General features: G+C 53.7%; 1 protein-coding gene across 1 annotated transcript in view; it reads right to left on the bottom strand.

Moving 5' to 3' along the window:
- FANCA (FA complementation group A) overlaps positions 1-21,690 on the bottom strand; it is a 96,378-nt gene that overhangs the window by 27,101 nt on the left and 47,587 nt on the right. Inside the window, exons 15-27 of the mRNA XM_023583088.3 lie at positions 21,219-21,329; positions 18,422-18,517; positions 18,267-18,326; positions 16,701-16,789; positions 15,912-15,972; positions 15,786-15,835; positions 5,669-5,745; positions 3,802-3,909; positions 2,824-2,960; positions 2,413-2,483; positions 1,926-2,019; positions 1,292-1,479; positions 600-696 (exon numbers count right to left, since the gene is read on the bottom strand). Coding sequence (XP_023438856.2) covers positions 600-696; positions 1,292-1,479; positions 1,926-2,019; positions 2,413-2,483; positions 2,824-2,960; positions 3,802-3,909; positions 5,669-5,745; positions 15,786-15,835; positions 15,912-15,972; positions 16,701-16,789; positions 18,267-18,326; positions 18,422-18,517; positions 21,219-21,329 — 1,239 coding nt within the window. The remainder of the gene's footprint in view (positions 1-599; positions 697-1,291; positions 1,480-1,925; positions 2,020-2,412; positions 2,484-2,823; positions 2,961-3,801; positions 3,910-5,668; positions 5,746-15,785; positions 15,836-15,911; positions 15,973-16,700; positions 16,790-18,266; positions 18,327-18,421; positions 18,518-21,218; positions 21,330-21,690) is intronic.

The raw sequence follows: 21,690 nt of genomic DNA, 5'->3' as shown, positions 1-21,690 counted from the left end.
GAACCCCGGGCCCCTGCTCGCGGCCTCCTGGCCCCTCCTTTCCCGGAGATGGAGGCTGCAGGCACCAGCACCAGCATGGGCGATGGGAACCCCCCCGCCCTCCCCCCCGCTCAGTCTCCTGGGGCAGGGCCCAGCACTCTCAAGGGATCTTAGTGAGAAGCCAGGAACTGAGGACCACTGCTTTAAAAGACAGAAATTTCACTAAAAAATGTCACATTGAAATTATAGAAGAAATGATATTGGTGTGTATCATAATTTCAGAAGTTTTTCTCTTCGCTTTTGATGCTTAGGGTCTCTAAAGCTTCATCTTTAAATTTCTATGTTCTCCTGACAAATGTAGCAAGCATTTACTAGACGAGGGGAACTCTTTAGAGGAAATTTATAATTCTTTAAATGGAAGGACACTTTTTGTTTCTCCTTATCTTTCAATAGAGCTACTTTGTAAGTATCAGAATCAGTTTCTTTTTAAAAAGGGGTGTATTTGTAGTTGTCATTTGTACCTCTTTTAAGCTCAGAGAACAGAAGAGAAAGGCACCAACAGTGCAGGATAGAAAGCTGCAAGGAGCGCGAGGCCTGGAGGTGGGCGGAAGCAGACCTACCTTTTTTACAAGGTCTGGAGACAAAACGCTGTACAACATATCATGGGACTCAGAAGAAAACTTGCACAAAGAATAAGAAATTGCTGCTGTACAAAACCTGAGAACGGAAGTAATAATGTACAGAAATGAGCAGTGTGCCTTTTAAGAAAGTGAGCTCAGCGTGGGGACAGCATGAGGCCTGCCCTCCTGTCGGAGCCCTCGGAGCTGCTCCCCCCATGCCTGAGCCCAGCCCAGCCCCTCAGCTCCACGCCCGCGTGCCGTGCCCGCCTGCCAGCCCTGCCCTCGCAGAGCCAACGGCCCCAGCCCGCGCTGGGCCCCGGTCCTCCCACCTCGGCTCCTCCCCGGCCTGACCCTCGACAGTCGGCACGGCAGCCAGAGCCCACCTCAGACCCCACCAGGCCCGTCTCCGCCCTCTGCTCCCAGCCCTGTGGGAGGGCCCAGGGGGGCTGCCGACACCCGACAAGACCCGCGGCCCCCACGAGCCGAGGGCTGCAGGGCGAGGGGATGTCTGGGGCACGCCGATGTGAAAACGGGGCAGGGGGCTGACTCCTCAGAGACGCGCTCACACACGAAACCAGGGCAGCTACTCTGGGAGGCGCCGGCACCTGTCCACACAGCCTGATCGGGCGCGGCTTCCTGCCGTCCTTCCTAATCTCACGCGGCTCAAGACGGAGGCCGCGCTGCCAGCTCACCTCAGGCAGAGCAGCGAGGACTCTGCCGTCCTGCAGGTCAGCAGGCTGTCCAGGAATGCGGCGGCTGAGACGCCCTCTGCAGGGGTGTGGGCTCCCGGGACTACTTCTGGAAGGACAGATGCACACTCCCGCAGGTGGACGGCCAGGGCCGCCAAGCCCAGCACGTGAGGGGCACTCAGGCTTGAGCCCTGCAGGGGACAGAGGAGCTATGGACAGGAGGGGTAGCCCCTCACAGACCCCGCTGGGGGTGGGAGGACTAAGTGCTGACCAGCAGCGGCTGCCCCCGTGCACAGCCCCACAGGACAGGGTCGAGGGGAAGCGGGAGCCCTGTGGCTCTCTCGGGGCTGGGCAGCTGCCCGCCATCCCCCAGCTGAAAGCCCTGTCCTCCACCCGTGAGTGCCCAGTGCGACAGCTTTCCACGTGCAGCGCTGCCCGTGTCCACGCCCCTCCCAGCAGCTCTCTGCAGCCTTCCTGCAGATTCCCAGGACCATCGGGCAGCATGCGGGGCTCCGGCTCCTTCAGGCATAGGTACCAAGCAGCACTTCCGGGAGGCTGCGCTGACCTCAGGCCTCTCCCCTGTCCCCCCTCTGGCCGCAGTGGACGGGGTGGCAGGGCGCGAAGGCAGGAGTGGTACCTGGTGGTGGAGCAGCTGGCAGAGCCGCGCGAGCACCGCGGGGAGCGCGCGTCCACACACAGTTCTCACGAAGAGGGCTGCCCAGGGGCCCTGCCTGCAGACACAGGCGAGGGTCAGCTCCGGCCACTCCGGACGGCTACAGAGCTCAGCAGCCCAGGCTCCAAGGCCCAGAAAGGGGCCAGGCTCCTGGTACATTCATATTTCCAAAACACCCGCCTTCTCGTGAGAAGGAAAATGGCCTCCTCGACTCTGCTGTGGCGCCGCTTGGTGGCCCCGCGCTGCTCCCACGGCCCTGGGCTGGGCGGCGGCTGAGCGCCGTCCCACCTGCTCCCCCTTGGAGGCCCGGGCAGGTTTCGGCTACTCGTGAAGGCCGGTGGCGATCACATTTCTCCAAGTGGGAACAAAGTGGGTTCAGGTGTGGGGACACAACCCCTCGCCGTAAGCCGCGGCCAGCATCGCCCGGCACCCTGATCCCACCCACACGCACCTCTCGGGGGGCGCGAAGCTGGAGGCCGCCATGAGGTTCTGACAAAACGACGTCAGCAGGAGGTCTACAGCCTGGTGGAAAGACGCACAGCTGTGAGGACAAGGCGGCCGCAGGCCTGCACCACGGTGCTGTCCGGGAGCAGAGGGTCACCCAGCGGCGAGGACGCAGCGCAGAGGGGGCGCCGCCCCACACGCACGGAGCTGCGGGGCCTCTGAGGTAGCGCGTGGGGGCGCCTCTGCCTGTGGCCGTGAGAAGGCAGTGGACCCCGTCCCGCGAGGCCCGCCCCGCCTGTGACCCCCACCCCGAGCCCGGCCTCCCGCTCTCAGGGTTAACCCACGTCCCTGTTACCCAGCGAGACCACGGCAGGAGGCGGCGCAGTGCGTCCCGCCTCACTGCGGCCTCCGCACTCACCTTCTCTTCTTGCGGCTTGAGGTTTGGGGCGAGGATGTCGAGCCGAATCTGGGACCTCTCAAAACCGCCGCCATCCTGGCTGTGCCCCAAGGCAGAGCTCAGTCTTTCAGAAATCACTGCGATGTGAGCAGCCACAACTGAAGACGGAGAAGATGGAGGTGGGTGGAGGGACGCCAGGGGCCAGCCCACCTGCCCGGCGCTGGCCCAGCAGTCCCTGGGGCGCTCGGTGCAGGACGCGCGCCCTCTGCCTCTTCTCAGGAGGGACCGGTGCGGGGCAGCTGCTGCTGGTGGTCAGTCCTCCTGAAGCCCCGTGCCGGCCAGGCAGCGAGAGCCGGACTTTCTGCCCCACAGGCGCCCGCCCGGTGCTGCCGGCCCACCTGCTCGGCCAACAAGCCCGCACCTTCCCGTCTCCACAAGCCCACGGGCCCCAGCATGGTCCAGGACGGCGGCCCGACCCCGCTGGACGAGGGGCCTCTCTGCCGCTCAGCGCAAGGGTGGCCTCCATCTCAAACTACAAAGCTGTGCACGAGCTCAGCCCTGCGGACGCTGCACCGCACGCTCCTGAGGCGCTCACTGCACACCCACGCGTGAAACCAACACCTGATGAACAAGCACTGTCGAAGCTGCTCTGTAGGACGGCGGCATGTTCATTTCAGCTTCTTTAGGAGCCGATGCAAGCACAAAAGTCCTGCGACAGCATTGTCCCAGCGGGCAATGCCAGTGCCCCTCCTCGGAAAAGTGCCTCACCTTCCCCGGTCGGCGGGAGGCTGCACACAGGAGCGTGCGCCGTCGCAGTCGCCAGGGCTCCTGAGAAGGGGCCGCACTCCCACTGCACCCCCCTGCGTCTCCCTCTCCCCCCACCTCCCGAAAGGCGTCAGTGACCCTGACACCCTCCAGCGCCCGGTGCAGGCTACGCCCTCACCACTGAGACCACAGGGAGAGCACCGATCACTGTCCCGGGCTCCCCAGACCGCTCACCGTCGTGCTGGGCGGGGTCCACCATGGCGGCTCTGAGGGCGCCCAGCGCGGCCTGCAGGGGGCCCAGGGGCTCTTGGGCAGGGTCAGGCTCCACCGTCAGGGTTGGGCCTACACGGAAGCCAGGCAGGAAACACACGTGTAAAACACACGTGTGAAAAACACGCTCAAGACACACAGAGAAGTCTCGCACTGTTGACGTGGAGCTGCGCGGAGAAGACGGTCACTGGGAAGCCGCTGCGGAAACCTCACCCTGGGGACCAGGAGGGCTGCACGGGCGCTGAGCCAGCAGAACCAAGACGCTGGCCGCGCTCTGCGGTGCTCCCACTTTTAAGCAATGCCGTTATACTGCTTTACAACAGGACACTCAAAAAATAAAGGTGAGGAAAAAAGACTGATGACTACTATAAAAGGAGGATCATCAGTTCCTCCCACTCCCTCAACACACATTTAACATGTAACAGCTTCACTTACAAAGATCATATGTGACAACATAATTGCAAACCCCCAACACAGCAGGGACATTACAGAAAGGAAGGTTCATGTGCTTAAAAACACTGAGGGGGAAGCGGACGTGGCTCAAGTGATAGAGCTTCCGCCTACCATATGGGAGGAGCCGGGTTTGATCCCTGGGGCCTCCTGGTGAAAAAGGAAAGAAATCGTGCCCGCCCAAGTGCCTGTGTGGTGAGCCAGTGCCCGCACAAATGAGTCACGCAGCAAGATGATGAAGCATCAGAAGAGAGACAAGGGGAGAGGAGTCAAGGTGAAGCGCAGCAGAGACCAGGAACTGAGGTGGCGCAAGTGACAGGGAACCTCTCTCCCCATCAGAGGTCTCCAGGATCGAATCCTGGTGAATCCTAACAGAGAAAGACAAGAAGAGAGGACAACACAGACAGCAAAAACGCCAGGGCGGGAGGAGGAGAAGGGGCGAAAACAACCATATCAAAAAAAAAAAAAAAAAAAAAGTACCGAGGGAAACTGCTGCCGTCAGAGCGTGGCACTGAGGCCAGCATGGAGGCTGATGCGGGGTCACAAGGGGAAACTGCGGTGAACAGAGAGCCTCTGTGCACAAGCCAATTCAAGAGAGTTATCAGAGAACAGTTTAGAGGCCTCCAAAAGAAGGGCGGTGGGGGGGGCTCCACACACCGCAGCGATACGGCCCCCGCGGGCAGGTCTGGGCACCTGTCACCCTGCCCGCTGGGCCTCTCTGAGCCTCCAGGGCTGCTGGAAGTCATCCGAGCTGAGAGCTGTCAGTAAGGACAGGCTTGGCCAGGCTGCCTGGCCCTGATGTCAAAGGAGCACGGGCCCAGCAGGGAGGACAGTGTGCGGCCGGGGGCACGTGGACTGCAGGTGAGCAGACAGGGCATGAGAACGGGGAGGGGGCCGGGACCTTTGGGGACAGTTGCGCTGATTTGATCCCGCCCCATCTCACTGTTTCCTAGAAGCAGAACAATCCCAAATCACAGCCCAGAACTGAACTGCCGGAGCAGTCGGGAAGCTGCTGCTTCTCCTGCACGCTACAAGCTTGAGGCTGGCCGCTGGTTCTCGTGGGCGCCTGGACCCAGCACCCACACGAAGGCCTGCTCAGCCCGTGAGCAGGGAACAAAAAGCAGAGCGGGGCTTTGCTTCATCTGTGACACTTTCAAGGAAGTGCTTGGCCAGGTCACTGCCCAAGCCTTCGATGCCAGACGCTGTGAACGACAGGGCGGGGGGGCCGCATGATGAAGAGCTCCAGGGAGGCGGGGCCAGGGTGCTGGCCGCCGGGCCGTCTCTGAGCCCCACCTGGCCTGCCCCTGCACGAGGCTGCAGGCGTGAGGATTGCACAACAGCACCTTCCCAGGGGGGAGGGCGCTGCACGCCGTGAACGTACCTTCCGGCTGCTTCTCCTCAGCAGTGGAGCAGGCCTGGCGATAGGTGGAGTACAGAGATGGAGGGATTTTATCTGCTCTGAATCAGAAAGAAACATCAGTCAACTCAAACAGGACAAACAATATTAAGTTTACAATTCCAAAACCTATTATGAAATAACACGATGCATGAAATGTGAATAAATGGGCAAAAGCACGTGCGGAGGGTGCAGCACCCTCCGTGCTGAAGCAGCACTGCCTGTTCCACAGGAGGCCGCACCTGAGCGTCTGGAAGCCTAAGCCACCTGGCTGGGGGCAGGGGACTGGAAAGGATGCTCACTGCCTTCACTCAGCTGTGGTAACCTCTACATTTTAACCGTGAACTTGTACTCTTTTTAACAAACAGTAAGAAATGCACCCGATCAGTGTCGCTGAAAACGTCTACCGTTTTAAGAGCGAGTTGGGTGCTAAGGACACGTGCGTGCTCATGTCAGTGACAGCAGCCGAGTGTCGCAGCAGAGAAGCAGGACACAGGGGCCCCCAGAGGCGGGGTACTGTGGGCAACACGCCCCTCGCCTGCAGGGCAGGCCCTCGGCCTCCCAAACGGGTTAAGAGACCACGCGTGAGGCGCTCCTGCCAGTCGCCAACACAAGCAAAGGTGTCGTCCAGAGGCACGAGTCCCCGCGTGAAACCACGGACACGGAGCAGAGGCCCAGGAGCCAAGCAGAGCGGAGCCCCCCGTAAGGCGGCTGCAAGTCCACACCCGAGCGTCCCTGCAAACCACCACCGAGGATTCTGCCAGAGAGCGAGCGGCAGAGCGAGCGGCAGAGGCACTTCTCTAAAGGGCAGAGGAGAGCTCGGCAGAGCGACCGCAGAGGCTGCTCCTCGTAAGGTAAGCACAGCAGGGGCCAGAGCCAGGGAGCACTGAGGCGAGGCTTGAGGTTGGAAATCAAAGCAAATCACCCACATCGCCTTGGTGATGGAAAGCTTTCAGTCTAAAAAACAGAAACCACTCAGACAAAAAGATTTAATGATACACAGGTATTCGCAGTAAAGAAAACATCAGACAAAACACTAAAATAGGAAATGATGGCCACAAAAATCAACATTCTGACAGCAGAATGAAAAGCAAAACGGGTGAACTGGCAGGTAAAACTAGGGAAACTTCCCAGAAAGAAGAGCCAAATACACACATACACACAACAGATGAGCAACTAGGACAGAAAAGAAGAAAATCAGAAAAAATTAGAAGAGCAGATCAGGAAGCTCAATATCTGAATAACAGGAGTTCCAGGAAGAGAGAGCCTGAGAGAGGAAATCTTAAATCACCCGAGACAAAAAGGATACATCGGATTGGCTTGAAAATAACCCAGTAAGGAGGTAGATGGGTGTGTAGCTGGACTTGAGGAGTTTAGATGAAGCAAGACTGGCCATTTTTTGATAACTCTAGCTGGGTAACAGATACTATTCTCTGACTTTTCTGTTTTAAAATTTTTGTGAAAAAAGTTAAAAATTACCAAGAAAATTTCTTAGTGCTGAAGGACACAAGTTTCCAGATTAAAAGGCTACCATATACCCAGCAAGGAAATGAAATTAGACCCACAACAAAATACATTACCATACCATTTCATAAAAAGGGGAACAAAGAAACGCTACTGCAAAAACAGGTCACATGCAAAGAATCAGAAACCATGGTGGCTGGTGGGCGCTCAGGGCAGCCTGGGAGCTGAAGCAGTGCAGCAACACTGTCACAAGTCTGAGGGAAAATCATTTCCAGCCTGAACTTCTACACCCAGCCAGACTACCAACCACACGTGAGGGCAGAACAGAGGGGTCCAAATGCTTTTATTTCCCACCCATCCTTTCTTAAAAGCCTTCTGCAGGATATGGTCCACCAAAACAAAGGATTAAGTCAAGAAGAGGAAAACCTGGGACACAGAAAAAAAAGTCAACACAAGCCAGAGCAAAAGGATCCAGGTGACGGGAAAGGAAGTCGCCAGGACGGCAGCTGTGCACCAGGCATACAAAGCCAAGGGTTCAAAATGGAATAAAACTGTTGAATGTGTAATGATTCTGAATGAGAGGATATCTAGACAACAGGCAGGGAGTTGCAGCGGAATTAGTAAAAAGTACAAGGAAAACAAAATCGACTGAGTAGATTCCTGTATGGCTCAGCTTTAAACAGTGTCTACCATAGCCCTGAAAAACAAACACTGGGAGTTCTTACTAAATGAGTGTAAGGTATGGTTTATGATGATGGAAACAGTCTGGGATAGACAGTGGTAAAAGCTACACATTAAGTCAGCGTACTTAATGTCAGAATAGCCCACTTAAAATGGTAAAAATAACTTTTAAGGTAAGTATACTTTATCACAATCAAAAATAATTACTTAAAAATATCAAACACTGACTATTGAGATTGTAAAAAATTAAGATAGAGAGAGCACCCATTGTGATGCGGAGGAAAAAGACAAGCCTTCCTCCTGCAGTCAACTGCGATTTCCTAAGGTGTCCTGAATAAAACATTTAGCAAGCTATGAATGCTACTTAGAAATACGAAGGAAAACATCAAAAGAACCCATTAAAAGAGTTGAAAATTCTTTTTCCAGAGAGATAGGTAGCTGCTTCTCTTAATAAACTGTATAGAACAGGGAAACGGACTTGGCCCAGTGGTTAGGGCGTCCGTCTACCACATGGGAGGTCCGCGGTTCAAACCCCGGGCCTCCTTGACCCATGTGGAGGTGGCCCATGCGCAGTGCTGATGCGCACAAGGAGTGCCATGCCACGTAGGGGTGTCCCCCGTGCAGGGGAGCCCCATGCGCAAGAAGTGTGCCCGGAAGGAGAGCCGCCCAGCGCAAAAAAAGTGCAGCCTGCCCAGGAATGGCGCCACCCACACTTCCCGTGCGGCTGACGACAACAGAAGCGGACAAAGAAACAAGACGCAGCAAATAGATACAGAGAACAGACAACCAGGGGCGGGGGGGAATTAAATAAATAAATAAATCTTTTAAAAAAATAAATAAATAAACTGTATAGAACAACCAGACTCTTCAATCTATATCCACATTTTTTCTTATTCGCCCCCCCACCCCCACCCCCCGCCCCGTTGTCTGCTCTCTGTGTCCATTTGCTGTGTGTTCTTCTGTGTCTGTTGTATTCTCGTTAGGGGGCTCTGGACACCTACCCTAGGTAGGTGTGTCTTGTCGCGCCACCTCTCTGCATCGGCCGGGACTCCTGTGTAGGGCAGCATTCCTGCGCAGGGCGGCACTCCCGCATGGGCTGGCACTCTGTGTGGTCCACTTCGCCATGTGTGCCGGCTTGCCTTCACTAGGAGGCCTGGGTATCGAACCCTGGACCTCCTGTATAGTATATGGGAGCCCAATTGCTTGAGCCACATCTGTTTCCCTACTCATACTATTCGTTAAAGTCCCTTGTTAAACTTAGGGTTCACTGTACAGTGTTAGTTCCACGGATTTTTCTTTAAATTTTTAGTCTGTTATGATATATACAAGATAATGTTTTCCCTTTAATAACATGCAGAGTCATATTCCAGTGCTGTTAACTGCAGTCACAATGTTGTGCTACATCACCACCATCCATTACCAAAACATACCATTCCAAAACGGAACCCTGTATATTTGAAGCCTTAACTTCCCATTTCCTAAGCCCACCCCCATCCCCTGTAATCTATATTCTAGATTTTGACTTTAGGAGACTGCTTATTCTAATTGTTTCAAATCATGAGCTCATACAATATTTGTCATTTTGTCTGGCTTATTTCACTCAACACGATGTCTTCAAGGTCCATTCGTGTTGTGCACGCATCAGGACTTCACTCTGATTTCTGGATGAATAATACTCCATTGTGTACATATACCACATTAATCCACTCACTGGGTGATGGACACCTGGGCTGCTTCCATCTTTAGGCAACTGTGAATAATGATGCTATGAACATGGGGGTGCAACTATCTGTTCAAGTCCCTGCTTTCAGTTCTCCTCAGGACATACCAAGAAGTGGGATGGCAGGATTTTTACAGTCGCTCTAGACTTAGTTTTCTAAGGAATTGCCAATGTGTCTTCCACAGCAGCTGCATCACTTCACAACACCACCAGCAAGGAAGGAGAGGCCCTATTTCTCAGCATCCTTCCCTCACTTGTTATTTATTTTTTTAAGACTTATTTATTTATCCCCCCTCCCCTCATTCTTTGCACTGTCTGCTCTCTGTGTCCATTCATTGTGTGTTCTTCCGTATCTCCTTGTCTTCTCTTTAGGCAGCACTGGGAGCTGATCCTGGGACCTTCTGGAGTGGGAGAGAGGTGATCATTCTCTTGCACCACCTCAGCTCCCTGGTCTGCTGTGTCTATAACTGTCTCTCCTGTGTCTCTTGTTGCATCATCTTGCTGCTCCAGCTCTCCACTCAGGCCAGCTTGCCTTCACCAGTAGGCCCCAGGAGTCAAACCCTGGACCTCCTATATGGTAGATGGGAGCCAATCGCTTGAGCCACATCTGCTTCCCACTTGTATTTTCTGTTGTTTAGACACCAGCCATGCTAATGGGTGTGGATTGATAATTGTGGTTTTTTTTATCGGTAAATATTAATAAAGTATACAATTCATCCAAAGTGTATGTGGCAGTTTGGTATTGTTCATGAATTTCAAATTTAGATATTAGATTGTGTTTGTAAACTGGACTGTTCCTCTGGGCATATTAGATTGTTTTAGATTCAGAAGTTATATTTTCACTTTATTAAATCAAGATTAGGGCTTTTATTTGACCACATCATTACGGTGACTTGGTTTGAGACCCTGTCCTCCCCCGCTTTGTGGGTGATATAAATGGGTGCTTCATCAAAGACGGGGAAGTAAATAGATGGAGGAGAACACAGAGAGTTTAGTTTTGGACATTGGAGCCCAGGGGAGAGAGTGAGCTGTTCGCTGGGTAGTTTGCAGCAGAAGAAACCAGAGCCCTCCCTGTTACTGATTTCTAGCTTCATTTGTTTGGAGAATACACATTGCATGGGTTCAATATTTTTTAATTTACTGACACTTGTTTTGTGTCCTAATATATGGTCTACTCTGGAGAATGATCCATTACATTTTTTTAAAAAAACATTTATTTATTTCTCTCCCCTTCCCCCTCCACCCCGGTTGTCTGTTCTCTGTGTCTATTTGCTGCGTCTTCTTTGTCTGCTTCTGCTGTTGTCCGCGGCACGGGAATCTGTATTGTGTCATCTTGTGTCAGCTCTCCTTGTGTGTGGTGCCATTCCTGGGCAAACTGCACTTTATTTCGCGTTGGGCGGTTCTCCTTACGGGGCGTGCTCCTTGCGCGTGGGGCTCTCCTACACAGAGGACACCCCTACATGGCACAGCACTCCTTGTACGCATCAGCACTGTGCATGGGCCAGCTGCACACAGGTCAAGGAGGCCCAGGGTTTGAACCACGGATCTCCCATGTGGTAGATGGATGCCCTAAACACTGGGCCAAGTCCGCCGCCGATCCATTACACTTGAGAATGTATATCCTGCTTTTGTTGGATGAAGGGTTTTGTATACATGTTAGGTCTAGCTGACTTAGAATGTTGTTCAAGTATGGTATTTCCTTACTGATCTTTTGACTGGATGTTCTGTCCATTGTTGAAAGTGATGTATTAAAGTCTCCGACTATTACTAGAGAGCCATCAGTTTTTCTCTTCTAATCTGTCAGTATTTGCTTCATTTATTTTGGGGCTCTGCTGCTGGGTGCAGATGTATTTAGTCTGTTTTTATCTAACATCAGTATAGCCGCCCTAGCTCTCTTTTGGTTACTATGTGATGGCATATATTCCCCCCAGGCTTTCACTTTCATTCTACTTGTATCTCCGAATTTAAGGTGAGTCTCTTGCAGACAGCATACAGATGGGTCATGTTTTTTTTCCCCCACACTGCCAGTCTCTGCCTTTTGAAGGAAAGCTTAATCCATTTGCGTTTAAAGTCATGACTGATAATACAGGACTTTCTTCTGCCATTTTGTTATCTAGCCTTTGTAAGTCTTTTTCTCTTTTGTCCCTCAGTTCTCTCATGAATGCCTACTTTTACAATTATTTGATTTTTTGAGTTGTACCACACTGAGTGCCTTCTCATTTCTGTCTGGATATGTTTTTCATCTATTTTCTTTGTGGGTTTCGTGGGGTTAAACTCTAACATCCTAAATATGTAAGAATCATATTTGGTTTAATACTAACTTAACTTCAATAGCAGGCACTTACACTTTGCTGTACCCTCACCTTTTTTGCACTTGTTACCACTTCTCTCTCTGTACACTGGTGAGTGAAACCAGATTTATCATTACTTTTTTTGCATTTGCCTTTTAGCACGGGTAGGAAGTAAGAAGTGGAGCTACAGACCACATAGCACCCCACAGGCTTACTGGCATTTGTGCTAATAACTGCCCAGTGGTTACCTCTCACAGGCCTTTATTCCTACACCTCTGCCCCTCCCTGGAGCCCTCCCCAGCCTGCAGCAGCCCCTTAGCGCTGCCTGTAGGGCAGGGCCGGTGCTGATGGGCCCCTCGGGGTCTGTTTATCTGGGAGTGTCTCATCCTCTCCCTCATTTTTGAAAGAAAGACTCACGGGATATAAAATTCTTGCCCGACAGTTGTTTTCTTCCAGCGCTTTAAGTATGTCAGCCCATGTCCTCTTGCCTCCGTGGTTTTAGGTGAGAAATCAGCCTCAGTACAGCTGGGACGCCCTCGGCCCCAACACGCTTTTCCTTGCGGTTCCCTGAGCGCCATCCCTGTCCTTGGCCTTTGGTAGTGTAATCAGACACGAGGAGGTGTGCTTTTCTTCACGCTTATCCTGTGTGGTATTCTCTGGGCTTTTTGGATGTGCATATTCGCGTATTTTGCTAAGTTGGGGAAGTTCTCTGTCATTATTTCTTTGCCGATTTCTTCTGCCCCTTTTTCTCTTCTCCTTCTGGGGTTCCCATAATAGGTATATTGCTGTGCTTGATGGTGTTCCAGAGGTGTCTTCAGCTATTATCTCTTTTATAATTCTTTTTTTCTTTCTGCCCCTCAGTCTGACTCATTTCATGTATCTTTTCTTCCAGTTCACCGATTCTTTCTTCTGCCAGCTCCACTCTGCTCTTGAAACCCTCCTGGGCATTTTTCATTTTACTTATTTCAACTCCAGTAAGTTCTTTATGGTTCTTTTTAAAAATTTTTATCTTTTCACTTGAATCTCAAATTGCTCCTTCATCGTGTTTCTAATATCCTTTAGATCTTTCTCTGTATTTTCCTTCAACAACTTGCGCATTCCTTTAAAGGCTTTGTTTGGTATGTCCACATCCTCGTCTTCATTTTTTTTCCTGGATTTTGATCCTCTCCCTTTGGATGGGCCATGATTTCCAGTTTCTTGGTTTGTCTTATACTCTTTTCTTATACTCTGTATGTCAACATTTTAAAATGTGAACTCTGAGATTTATTCTGAGATGTCGTTCCTTGACTTTGTAACCAGCTGGTATAAGATGGTTTTTCCTGAGCAGGAAGGTCTGCCCTAGGCAAACCCAGGTGCAGCACTTTCCTGTCCTTCTGGGCCTTGTCTTGACCTGGGCTTTCGCTCGTTAGCTGTTCTGGAGCTTCCCTGTTAACAGGAGTCTGGGTGCCCCTCTGCTCCCAGCGGACAGGCCTCCCCCCAGGTGTTTGAAGCTAGGCGGGCTTCACTGCATTCTGACCATCTCTATGGTTTTTTACACTCCTTCCCTGGAGGGCAAATTTGGAGGAGGGCACACTGTAGTGGCCTTTCCCAGCCCAAAAAGGGCCAGGGACCCACAACGGGGACACAGACCAGCTCCAAAGTGACTGGGGAGAGAGCAGAAGGGCAGTACGGCGCCTCCAGCAGCGCCTCAAAGCTGAGCTTCACTGGTGTGCCCACAAATAAACTGCTCCCTGCAGCCCAGGCAAGTCTTGTGTCTTTCAGTCTCCAACGCCCCTGCCCCACTGAGGAGGAGCTGAGACAACAGTTGTCCTCAGAGCCTAGGCTCCAGTGATCCAAATCCATTAATCAAGAGCTGTGACCACTGATGAGCCATGTCCACCTGTCATCAGGGAAGAGGATTTTTAAGTCCCTTTCTGCCCCCAGCCAGCTAGCCAGGGGCTGGTCCCCGTGGTGGCCTGCCACAAAAGTGGCAAATGGGTGCTAGTAGCCCCCGTGCCAAAAGAGCAATTTGTTGTTCTTTACAGTAATTTATCATTCTCTTCCTTCTGCTCTTCCTTGGATGCCCCAGAATTTCAAAATAATTGTGTCAGAGAGCTCCTGCCTGTTTAATAATTGTTTCAGCGGAAGGACTGGGTCTTGGAGTTCCCTACTCTGCCATCTTCCTACAATCCTCTGTATATGTACATGTTTAAAGACTACAGTGAGGGAAGAGAATTTGGCCCAGTGGACAGGACGTCCACCTACCACACAGGAAGTCCACAGGGCCTCCTTGACCCATGTGGAGCTGGCCCATGCGCAGTGCTGATGCACGCAAGGAGTGCCATGCCACGCAGGGGTGTCCCCCGCGTAGGAGAGCTCCAAGTGCAAAGAGTGCACCCCGTAAGGAAAGCCGCCCAGTGCAAAAAAAGTGCAGCCTGCCCAGGAATGGTGCCGCACACATGGAGAGCTGATGCAGTAAGATGACGCAACAAAAAGACACAGATTCCCAGTGATACTGACAAGAATACAAGCGGACACAGAAGAACACACAGCGAATGGACACAGAGAGCAGACAATGGGGGGGAAGGGGAGAGAAATAAATAAATAATCTTAAAAAAAAAACTACAGTATTATAATTAATGGTAAACTTTATAAGTATTTCTATTTTAGTCAGGAATAAGATAAAGATAAGGATATCAGCTTAGTACTCCTAAATTCCATGTTATACCAAAACCTCTACCCAATACATTAAAACAAAAATTAAGAACTATAAGAATTAGAAAGAAAGGGACAAACTGTTGGCTTTACAACAATGTGATTATCTACATAGACCATCTAAGAAAATCAACTAACTACTAGGACTAACATGAATTCTAAGAAAATCAACTAACTACTAGGACTAACATGAATTCTAAGAAAATCAACTAACTACTAGGACTAACATGAATTCAGCAGAGGTACTGGATAAGGAGTTTCTATACTTCAACAACAACCAATCAGAAAAATCAAGAGAAAATAATAATTTGATCAAATAGCAACTGAAAGAGAGACAGATTCCCGATGCTGCTGACAAGAATGCAAGCGGACACACAAGAACACACAGCGAATAGACAGAGAGAGCAGACAACAGGGTGGGGTGGGGGTGGGGAGGGGAAATAAATAAATCTTAAAGAAAAACCACAGTTGAATCTGTGTGATGTGTGTACATGAATGTGCCCATATACAATAAAAGAACAAAAATACCCAGGAAAACATTATATACAAACATCAGAATGGTCAATGGGGAGACAGAAAAAAGGGGCGTGGGATGGGGGGCTTCAACAACACCTGTAATAGTTTGGAAAAAATGAACTAATATGCAGAATGCTAATGAGAGGGACTGGTCTCTGGACTCTTATGTACATGTGAAACACTTTTTATTAAAAATATAAATAGGCTCCGAGAGAGTAGTCTTACCGTAAGAGAAGAAGAAAACATATTTTTACGTCCTGGGCTCTTTGTTCTCTTAACCTTGCCTAACCGTCACCTTTCAACCATTTCCTCGAAACAGGATTTAGTCTCCTCTTTCCCCCAAAAGAAAGGACCTTTGGGCACCAACACGGCTGTGCCACGAGAGGCCTCCGCCGAGTGAGGCGGAAACAAGCTTTGCTCTAACGAGCCTCAAGCCCACCCTCGTCTTCCTGTCTTTCACGTCTCCCGTTTATTTTTTTATTTTCCTCCTTGGCTTAAACTCTCCCCCTTCACAATGATTATGTGTCAATTACACGAATTCCCAGGCCAATGGTCCTCAAAGGTCAGTGAGGAATGAAGCTAAATCATGATATTCAGAATCAAACACTTTCTTTTAAAGTCTTCACCAATTTTGAGCCAACATTTTATAAATACATATGATTAAACACTTTTCTCTGCAAAAGAACCGCTCTCTGCGTTGAAAAGCCTACTGAAACACGAAGGGCGCCCTGCGTACCTCTTCAGGGACTCGATGAAAGCCATGCGGGTGTCTGGGACCTCCGGGAGCTGTGAAGACACACCTGGAGTGAGGCGCACAGCGGCTCCGCCCCCCGCCCGGCAGGCTCCCAGGGGAGACACTGACCACCCGCGGCGTGAGCAGGGCCGGGAGGAAGTGGGCCAGGAAGTAGGGCCTCCTGAATATGCTGCAACACAAGAGCAGGCACAGGCGCTCAGGCTGCGCCGGGGAGCTGCGCTCACGTCCTCGACCAGCGCGGCCCTTCGCAGCGGCAGCGCAGGGGCAGCTTTCTTCCTTTCTACTGCTGTGGTCTCCCACCAAATTTCCAACCTCTCTTTTCACTGTTCTGGGACATGTCACACAAAGGAAGGTGTGGCCAGCAAGACCCCGACGTCCAGGGCACCGGGCCCTCTGCCCGGCTGGGCCCGCGGGGGTCATTCCCGAAAATGCTGGGCCTTTGCTCTGGAGCTGGTCTCACAGTCCTGGGAACTGGAATCACCTCACACTTCTCAGAATCAAATCCTGAAAAAAGCTGCACCACAATAGTAGTAACCAGAATCCAAGGTGATTTGGGACCAAACCAAATTCCATAAAATACTGGCATTCGGCTCCCTGCACTGGGGCTCTATTCTGCTCTCCAACAAAGCATTAATGAAAATGCAAAAATAAAAAAGAGCAGCTCTCCTCCTCCTGAACAAAAAGCAGCAGCTGCAAGGCAGTGCCGCCCCCAGGGCCCCACCCCGACCCCTGGTCAGCAGCCTCCAGGGGTCCCAGGCCTTTCTAGAAGAAAGGTCTCCCAGGAAGAGCGCAGCACAACGGGCTCTGCCGCCACCTGGGGAGGGTCTGGGCCCTTCACGCTGTTGGCACCCCCCCCCCCCCGCTTGGCATGCGCTCAAAGCCGGCCGCGCCTCCTACCTGGCCTCCATGACCGGGGCGGGGATCTTCCCCGTTTGCTCAAACACCAAGATGGCCTTTTCGACATCCTGAGGCGCTTGGCTGTGGGGCTTGTTCCCACACAGGATGCAGGAGAAAAGAGCAAGAGACTTTTTTAAAAAAGAAATTGAGCAGAACGGCCGGGCATCAGCAATGGTTCTCACCTCTGCACAATTCAAATGCAAAAGCCAAAGCAGTTAGTGCGAAATACAGCAGTGAGGTTTATTTTTTTCAATTAAAAGTTACTGGCACAATCGTACAAATTCCCTAAGTACTAGCAAAACCAAAGAAAGGGGAACATGCTGACTTTTTCAAACCCCCAGGAAGCACAGACACCCCCACAGGCAGCTACAGCCGTGGGGCGTGTGCGCAAGGGGCCCCCTCCGCCAAGCAGCTCCCTCCAGCTCGCCCCCTCAGGGTCAGCGCCTCTGCCCCCACCGCCCCCACCCGGCCCCCTGCCTCTCCCTGTCTCTACTCTGCAGAGCCCTCTAGCACAGCAGAGTGGTCAAGTTAAAGACCCCAGGTGGAAAGGAAGAGAGATTTGATTTCTGAGATTTAAAAAAATTTGGAAATTTCAACAAATTTTAAATAGAAATTACATTACCTACTTAACAATATTCATCTAACACTTACACAGCACCTGAAAGTGTTCTCCAGTGACTCACAACTTAAATAAAAGGGTCTTTTAAAAAACACGAAAGACTTTTTATTAGTGACATAAATATGCTATAAGCCACCTGGCACTTTGGGTCCATATATAGTTAGCACTTTTTCTGTAATTCTCAGGAAAGCATGGTTTTCCGTTTTACAGACTACCCTCTTCAGTTAAGATCTCCTGGGGAAGTGGATGTGGCTCAACGGATAGGGCGTCCGCCTACCATATGGAGGGTCCAGAGTTCAAACCCCAGGCCTCCTTGACCCATGTGGAGCTGGCCCACGCGCAGTGCTGATGCGTGCAAGGAGTGCCCTGCCACGCAGGGGTGTCCCCGCATAGGGGAGCCCCACGTGCAAGGAGTGCACCCTACACACACACAGAGCTGACGCAGCAAGATGACACAACAAAAAAGAGACATGGAGAAGAGACCATATGAGATGCAGCAAAATAGGGAGCTGAGGTGGAAAAGAGTACGATCGCCTCTCTCCCACTCCGCAAGGTCCCAGGATGGGTTCCTGAAGCCACGTAATGAGAATACCACAGACACAGAAAATCACAAAGCAAATGGACAGAGAACAGACAATGGGGGGGGAATAAATAAAATAAATCTTTAAAAAAAAATATCTCCCAAACAACAGCAGCTGCCCTTCCTCAGCTCTGGAGAAGTCCGCCAGGTCACTGCTTTCTCCCCACAAAAGCAGCTCTCTGCTGCTCTGTGCACACGATGCAGGTGCACAGAACACACGCCTTGTGGGCAGCTGCTCCCCCTGCAGCTCTGGGCCCTGGCCCCACTGCGAGTACAGCCCAGGGCTTCAGGAGGGCCGGCCAGGACATGGCTGACCGGCGCTCACCACGCAGCTGTCAGAACCCCGGGCCGGCCCCACTGGCCTTACCTCAGGCACGTCACCTGCTGACGAGAGATCCTCGTAGAGCCCTGTGTTTTCTATAGAAACCTTCAGAGAACAGACAGAAAAAGAAAAGGGACATGCAGAGAGGCACCGACACCTGCAGAGCCCAGCCAGCGTGCTGGGGGCGGGCGGCGACTTGCCTTGAGGTCGACCAGCCGAGTCTTGGCCAGCAAGACGTAGTCTGTGACCAGGGCCCGGTACTTGCCGGGAACGAGCGGCGGGTGGAGAAGGTGCACCTGAAGGGGCAGAGCGGGTCAGGCAGGTCCGAGAGGCGCAACAGTTCACTTCAAAGTCTACAGTGTGTTGTGTGCAGGGACAAAGCCTGGCTATTAGCCTTACAAGCCAGCAGACAGGACACGAGCTCACCAAAACCCTAAGAGGAATTCTACCTGAGCTGGTCCTCAGGCAGAAAAGCAGTGTTTGGGTGGAAGGTGGAATTGGACTGCTCAGGAGCACCTGAGCACCGCAGCAGAGGGACAGCCAGGTGCACCCAGCACCAGTGGATGGCCAGGAGCACCCCAGCACCACTGCAGAGGGATGGCCAGGTGCACCCCAGCCCCGCTGTGGACGGCCAGGTGCACCCCAGCCCCACTGTGGAAGGCCAGGTACACCCAGCACGCTGTGGATGGCCAGGTGCACCCAGCACACTGTGGATGGCCAGGTGCACCCAGGACGCTGTGGATGGCCAGGTGCACCCCGGCCCTGCTGTGGGCGGCCAGGTGCACCCAGCACCAGTGGATGGCCAGGAGCACCCAGCACACTGTGGATGGCCAGAAGCACCCCAGCACCACTGCAGAGGGATGGCCAGGTGCACCCCAGCCCCGCTGTGGACGGCCAGGTGCACCCCAGCCCCACTGTGGAAGGCCAGGTGCACCCACCACGCTGTGGATGGCCAGGTGCACCCCAGCACCAGTGGACAGCCAGGAGCACCCAGCATGCTGTGGATGGCCAGGAGCACCCCAGCACCGCAGCAGAGGGACGGCCAGGTGCACCCCAGCCCCACTGTGGAAGGCCAGGTGCACCCACCACGCTGTGGATGGCCAGGTGCACCCCAGCACCAGTGGACAGCCAGGAGCACCCAGCATGCTGTGGATGGCCAGGTGCACCCCAGCCCTGCTGTGGGTGGCCAGGTGCACCCAGCACCAGTGGACAGCCAGGAGCACCCAGCATGCTGTGGATGGCCAGGAGCACCCCAGCACCGCAGCAGAGGGACGGCCAGGTGCACCCCAGCCCCGCTGTGGACGGCCAGGTGTACCCCAGCCCCGCTGTGGACGGCCAGCTGCACCCAGCCCTGCTGCGGAAGGCCGGGGCCCGTTTACAGGCACTGCCAAGCCCCTGCCCACGAGCCCAGGCACTTCTTGGAAGTGACCCATTCAGGGACGGACTCCAGATGCAGAGAAAGCTGGGAGCAAAAAGACAGTGAGCACCGCAGAAAGGGGGGCTGGAGGCTGGTCCCACGTGACACTGGAAGAACAATTCAGGGGGTCACAAGGGGCGCCGGCGCTGGGCAGAGGCCATCAGGATGCCGAGCTCCGTGGAGGGTGCTCCCACGGTTGAGGGAGTCGCAGGACAAGCCGGGCAAGGACACCGCTGGAGGCGGGAGGAGACGGGTGCGGGCTCCGCGTCAGCACCGCACAGGCTCGCGAGCTCCGGGCGGGAAGTCTGGCTGCAGAGCGTGCCCCCTGGCTAAACTCTCCCCCTCCCTGCTCCTGCGGGGCGGCAGGGCTCGCAGCAGCCAGGCCCAGGATGAGACCTGTGGTGGCGTCTGCTGCGAGGGCTTCTCCAAGGGGTGCTACACAGCCGTCGGCGCGGGGAAGATCAGGTCAGCGTTGGGGTGGGGGGAGCAAGGGCCGGAGGCCTCCCAAGGGCGTGCCTGGCTCTCACCGGGTGAGGGGACGTTCCCTGCTGCCACGTGCCCTGCATGTTGCTTGGAATACAGTGCAAATTTCTGAGTTTAAAAAGGGGGGTGGGGAAGCGGGTGTGGCTCAAGCGGTTGGGCTCCCGCCTACCGCATGGGAGGTCCAGGGTTCAATTCCCGGGCCTCCTGGTGAGGGCGAGCCGGCCCGCGCAGTGAGCTGACACAGCAAGATGACACAAGAAAGGGACACACAGGAGAGACAATAAGAGACGCAGCAGACCAGGGAGTGGAGGTGGAGCAAGAGATTGAGCACCTCTCTCCACTCCAGAAGCTCCCAGGATCGGTTCCCAGTGCTGCCTAAAGAGAAGCAGACAGAGGAGAACACACAGCAAGTGGACACAGAGAGCAGACAACTGAGTGGGGGGGAATTAAATAAAATAAATAAGTCTTTATAAAAAGGGGGGGTGAATTAATACCTAGGTGCCCCACCCCCACAAAAGGATGTTATGTTAAAGGGAAAGCTCACAGAAGGCATTTCCTATCATAAAATCAACAGAGACTCAATATTAGAATTTTAAGCTCTATGCCAATGTATAAAATAAAATGTGAAAGTCCTCCATTCCTCTCCAACCCTCTTCACTCCACAAGTAAGAACCGCAGGGCTTGAGGCACGTCCTTCTGGATTCTTCTCCTCACCATCTTTGAGGTGGAGCAGGGATCTCACTGCACTTACCCACAGCCTGCTTCTCGGCCCACGGGGTGTGGACAGCGCCAGCAGGCTGGTGCTCGGGCCCGCGGGCTCTCGTGAGGGCTGCGTGACCTCCCCGAGCAACGGGCCCCGACGGGCTGACCGGCCCCGGGACGGGGCTGCGGCGGTTTCTGGGCGCTTCACTCCTCAGACCAGCTCCTCCTTGCCAAGGCCTGCACCCCACCTCTCGTTTCCTGCCCCATCGTCCAGTCACGAGCTTCCCAGGAGGGAGAGCAGCCTTTGATCTTAGTCCTGACCCTAGGAAAGGCCGAGGCGGGGGCACGGCCCCTGGACTGGGCAGAGGGGAGCGGAACTGCGGGGACAGTCTCACCTGCAGGCAGCGGGGGGTCTCGAAGGGCACGAGGTCCGACAGGAACTTGAGCAGGAAAACCAGGGTCTTCTTGCTGCAGGCGTGGCAGCCACGCGCGCCGCCGAAGGAGGCCTGGGGGGCAGAGCAGGATAGGCCCCAGCGGGGGCAGAGCAGGGTGGGCCCTAGTGGGGGGGCAGAGCAGGGTGGGCCCCAGTGGGGGCCGCAGGGGAGGGGGACACGGGCAGGGTGGACCGCAGTGGGGGCCGCAGGGGAGGGGGACAGAGCAGGGTGGACCCCAGCGGGGGGCTGCAGGGGAGGGGGACACGGGCAGGGTGGACCCCAGAGGGGGCCGCAGGGGAGGGGGACATGGGCAGGGTGGACCCCAGCGGGGGGTCGCAGGGGAGGGGGACAGAGCAGGGTGGACCCCAGCGGGGGCTGCAGGGGAGGGGGCTGTAGGGGAGGGGGACAGAGCTGGGTAGACCCCATCAGGGGG

This window comes from Dasypus novemcinctus, chromosome 18, assembly GCF_030445035.2.
Source record: "Dasypus novemcinctus isolate mDasNov1 chromosome 18, mDasNov1.1.hap2, whole genome shotgun sequence".
NCBI lineage: Eukaryota > Metazoa > Chordata > Mammalia > Cingulata > Dasypodidae > Dasypus > Dasypus novemcinctus.
This window is presented reverse-complemented; position numbering and strand designations above follow the sequence as displayed.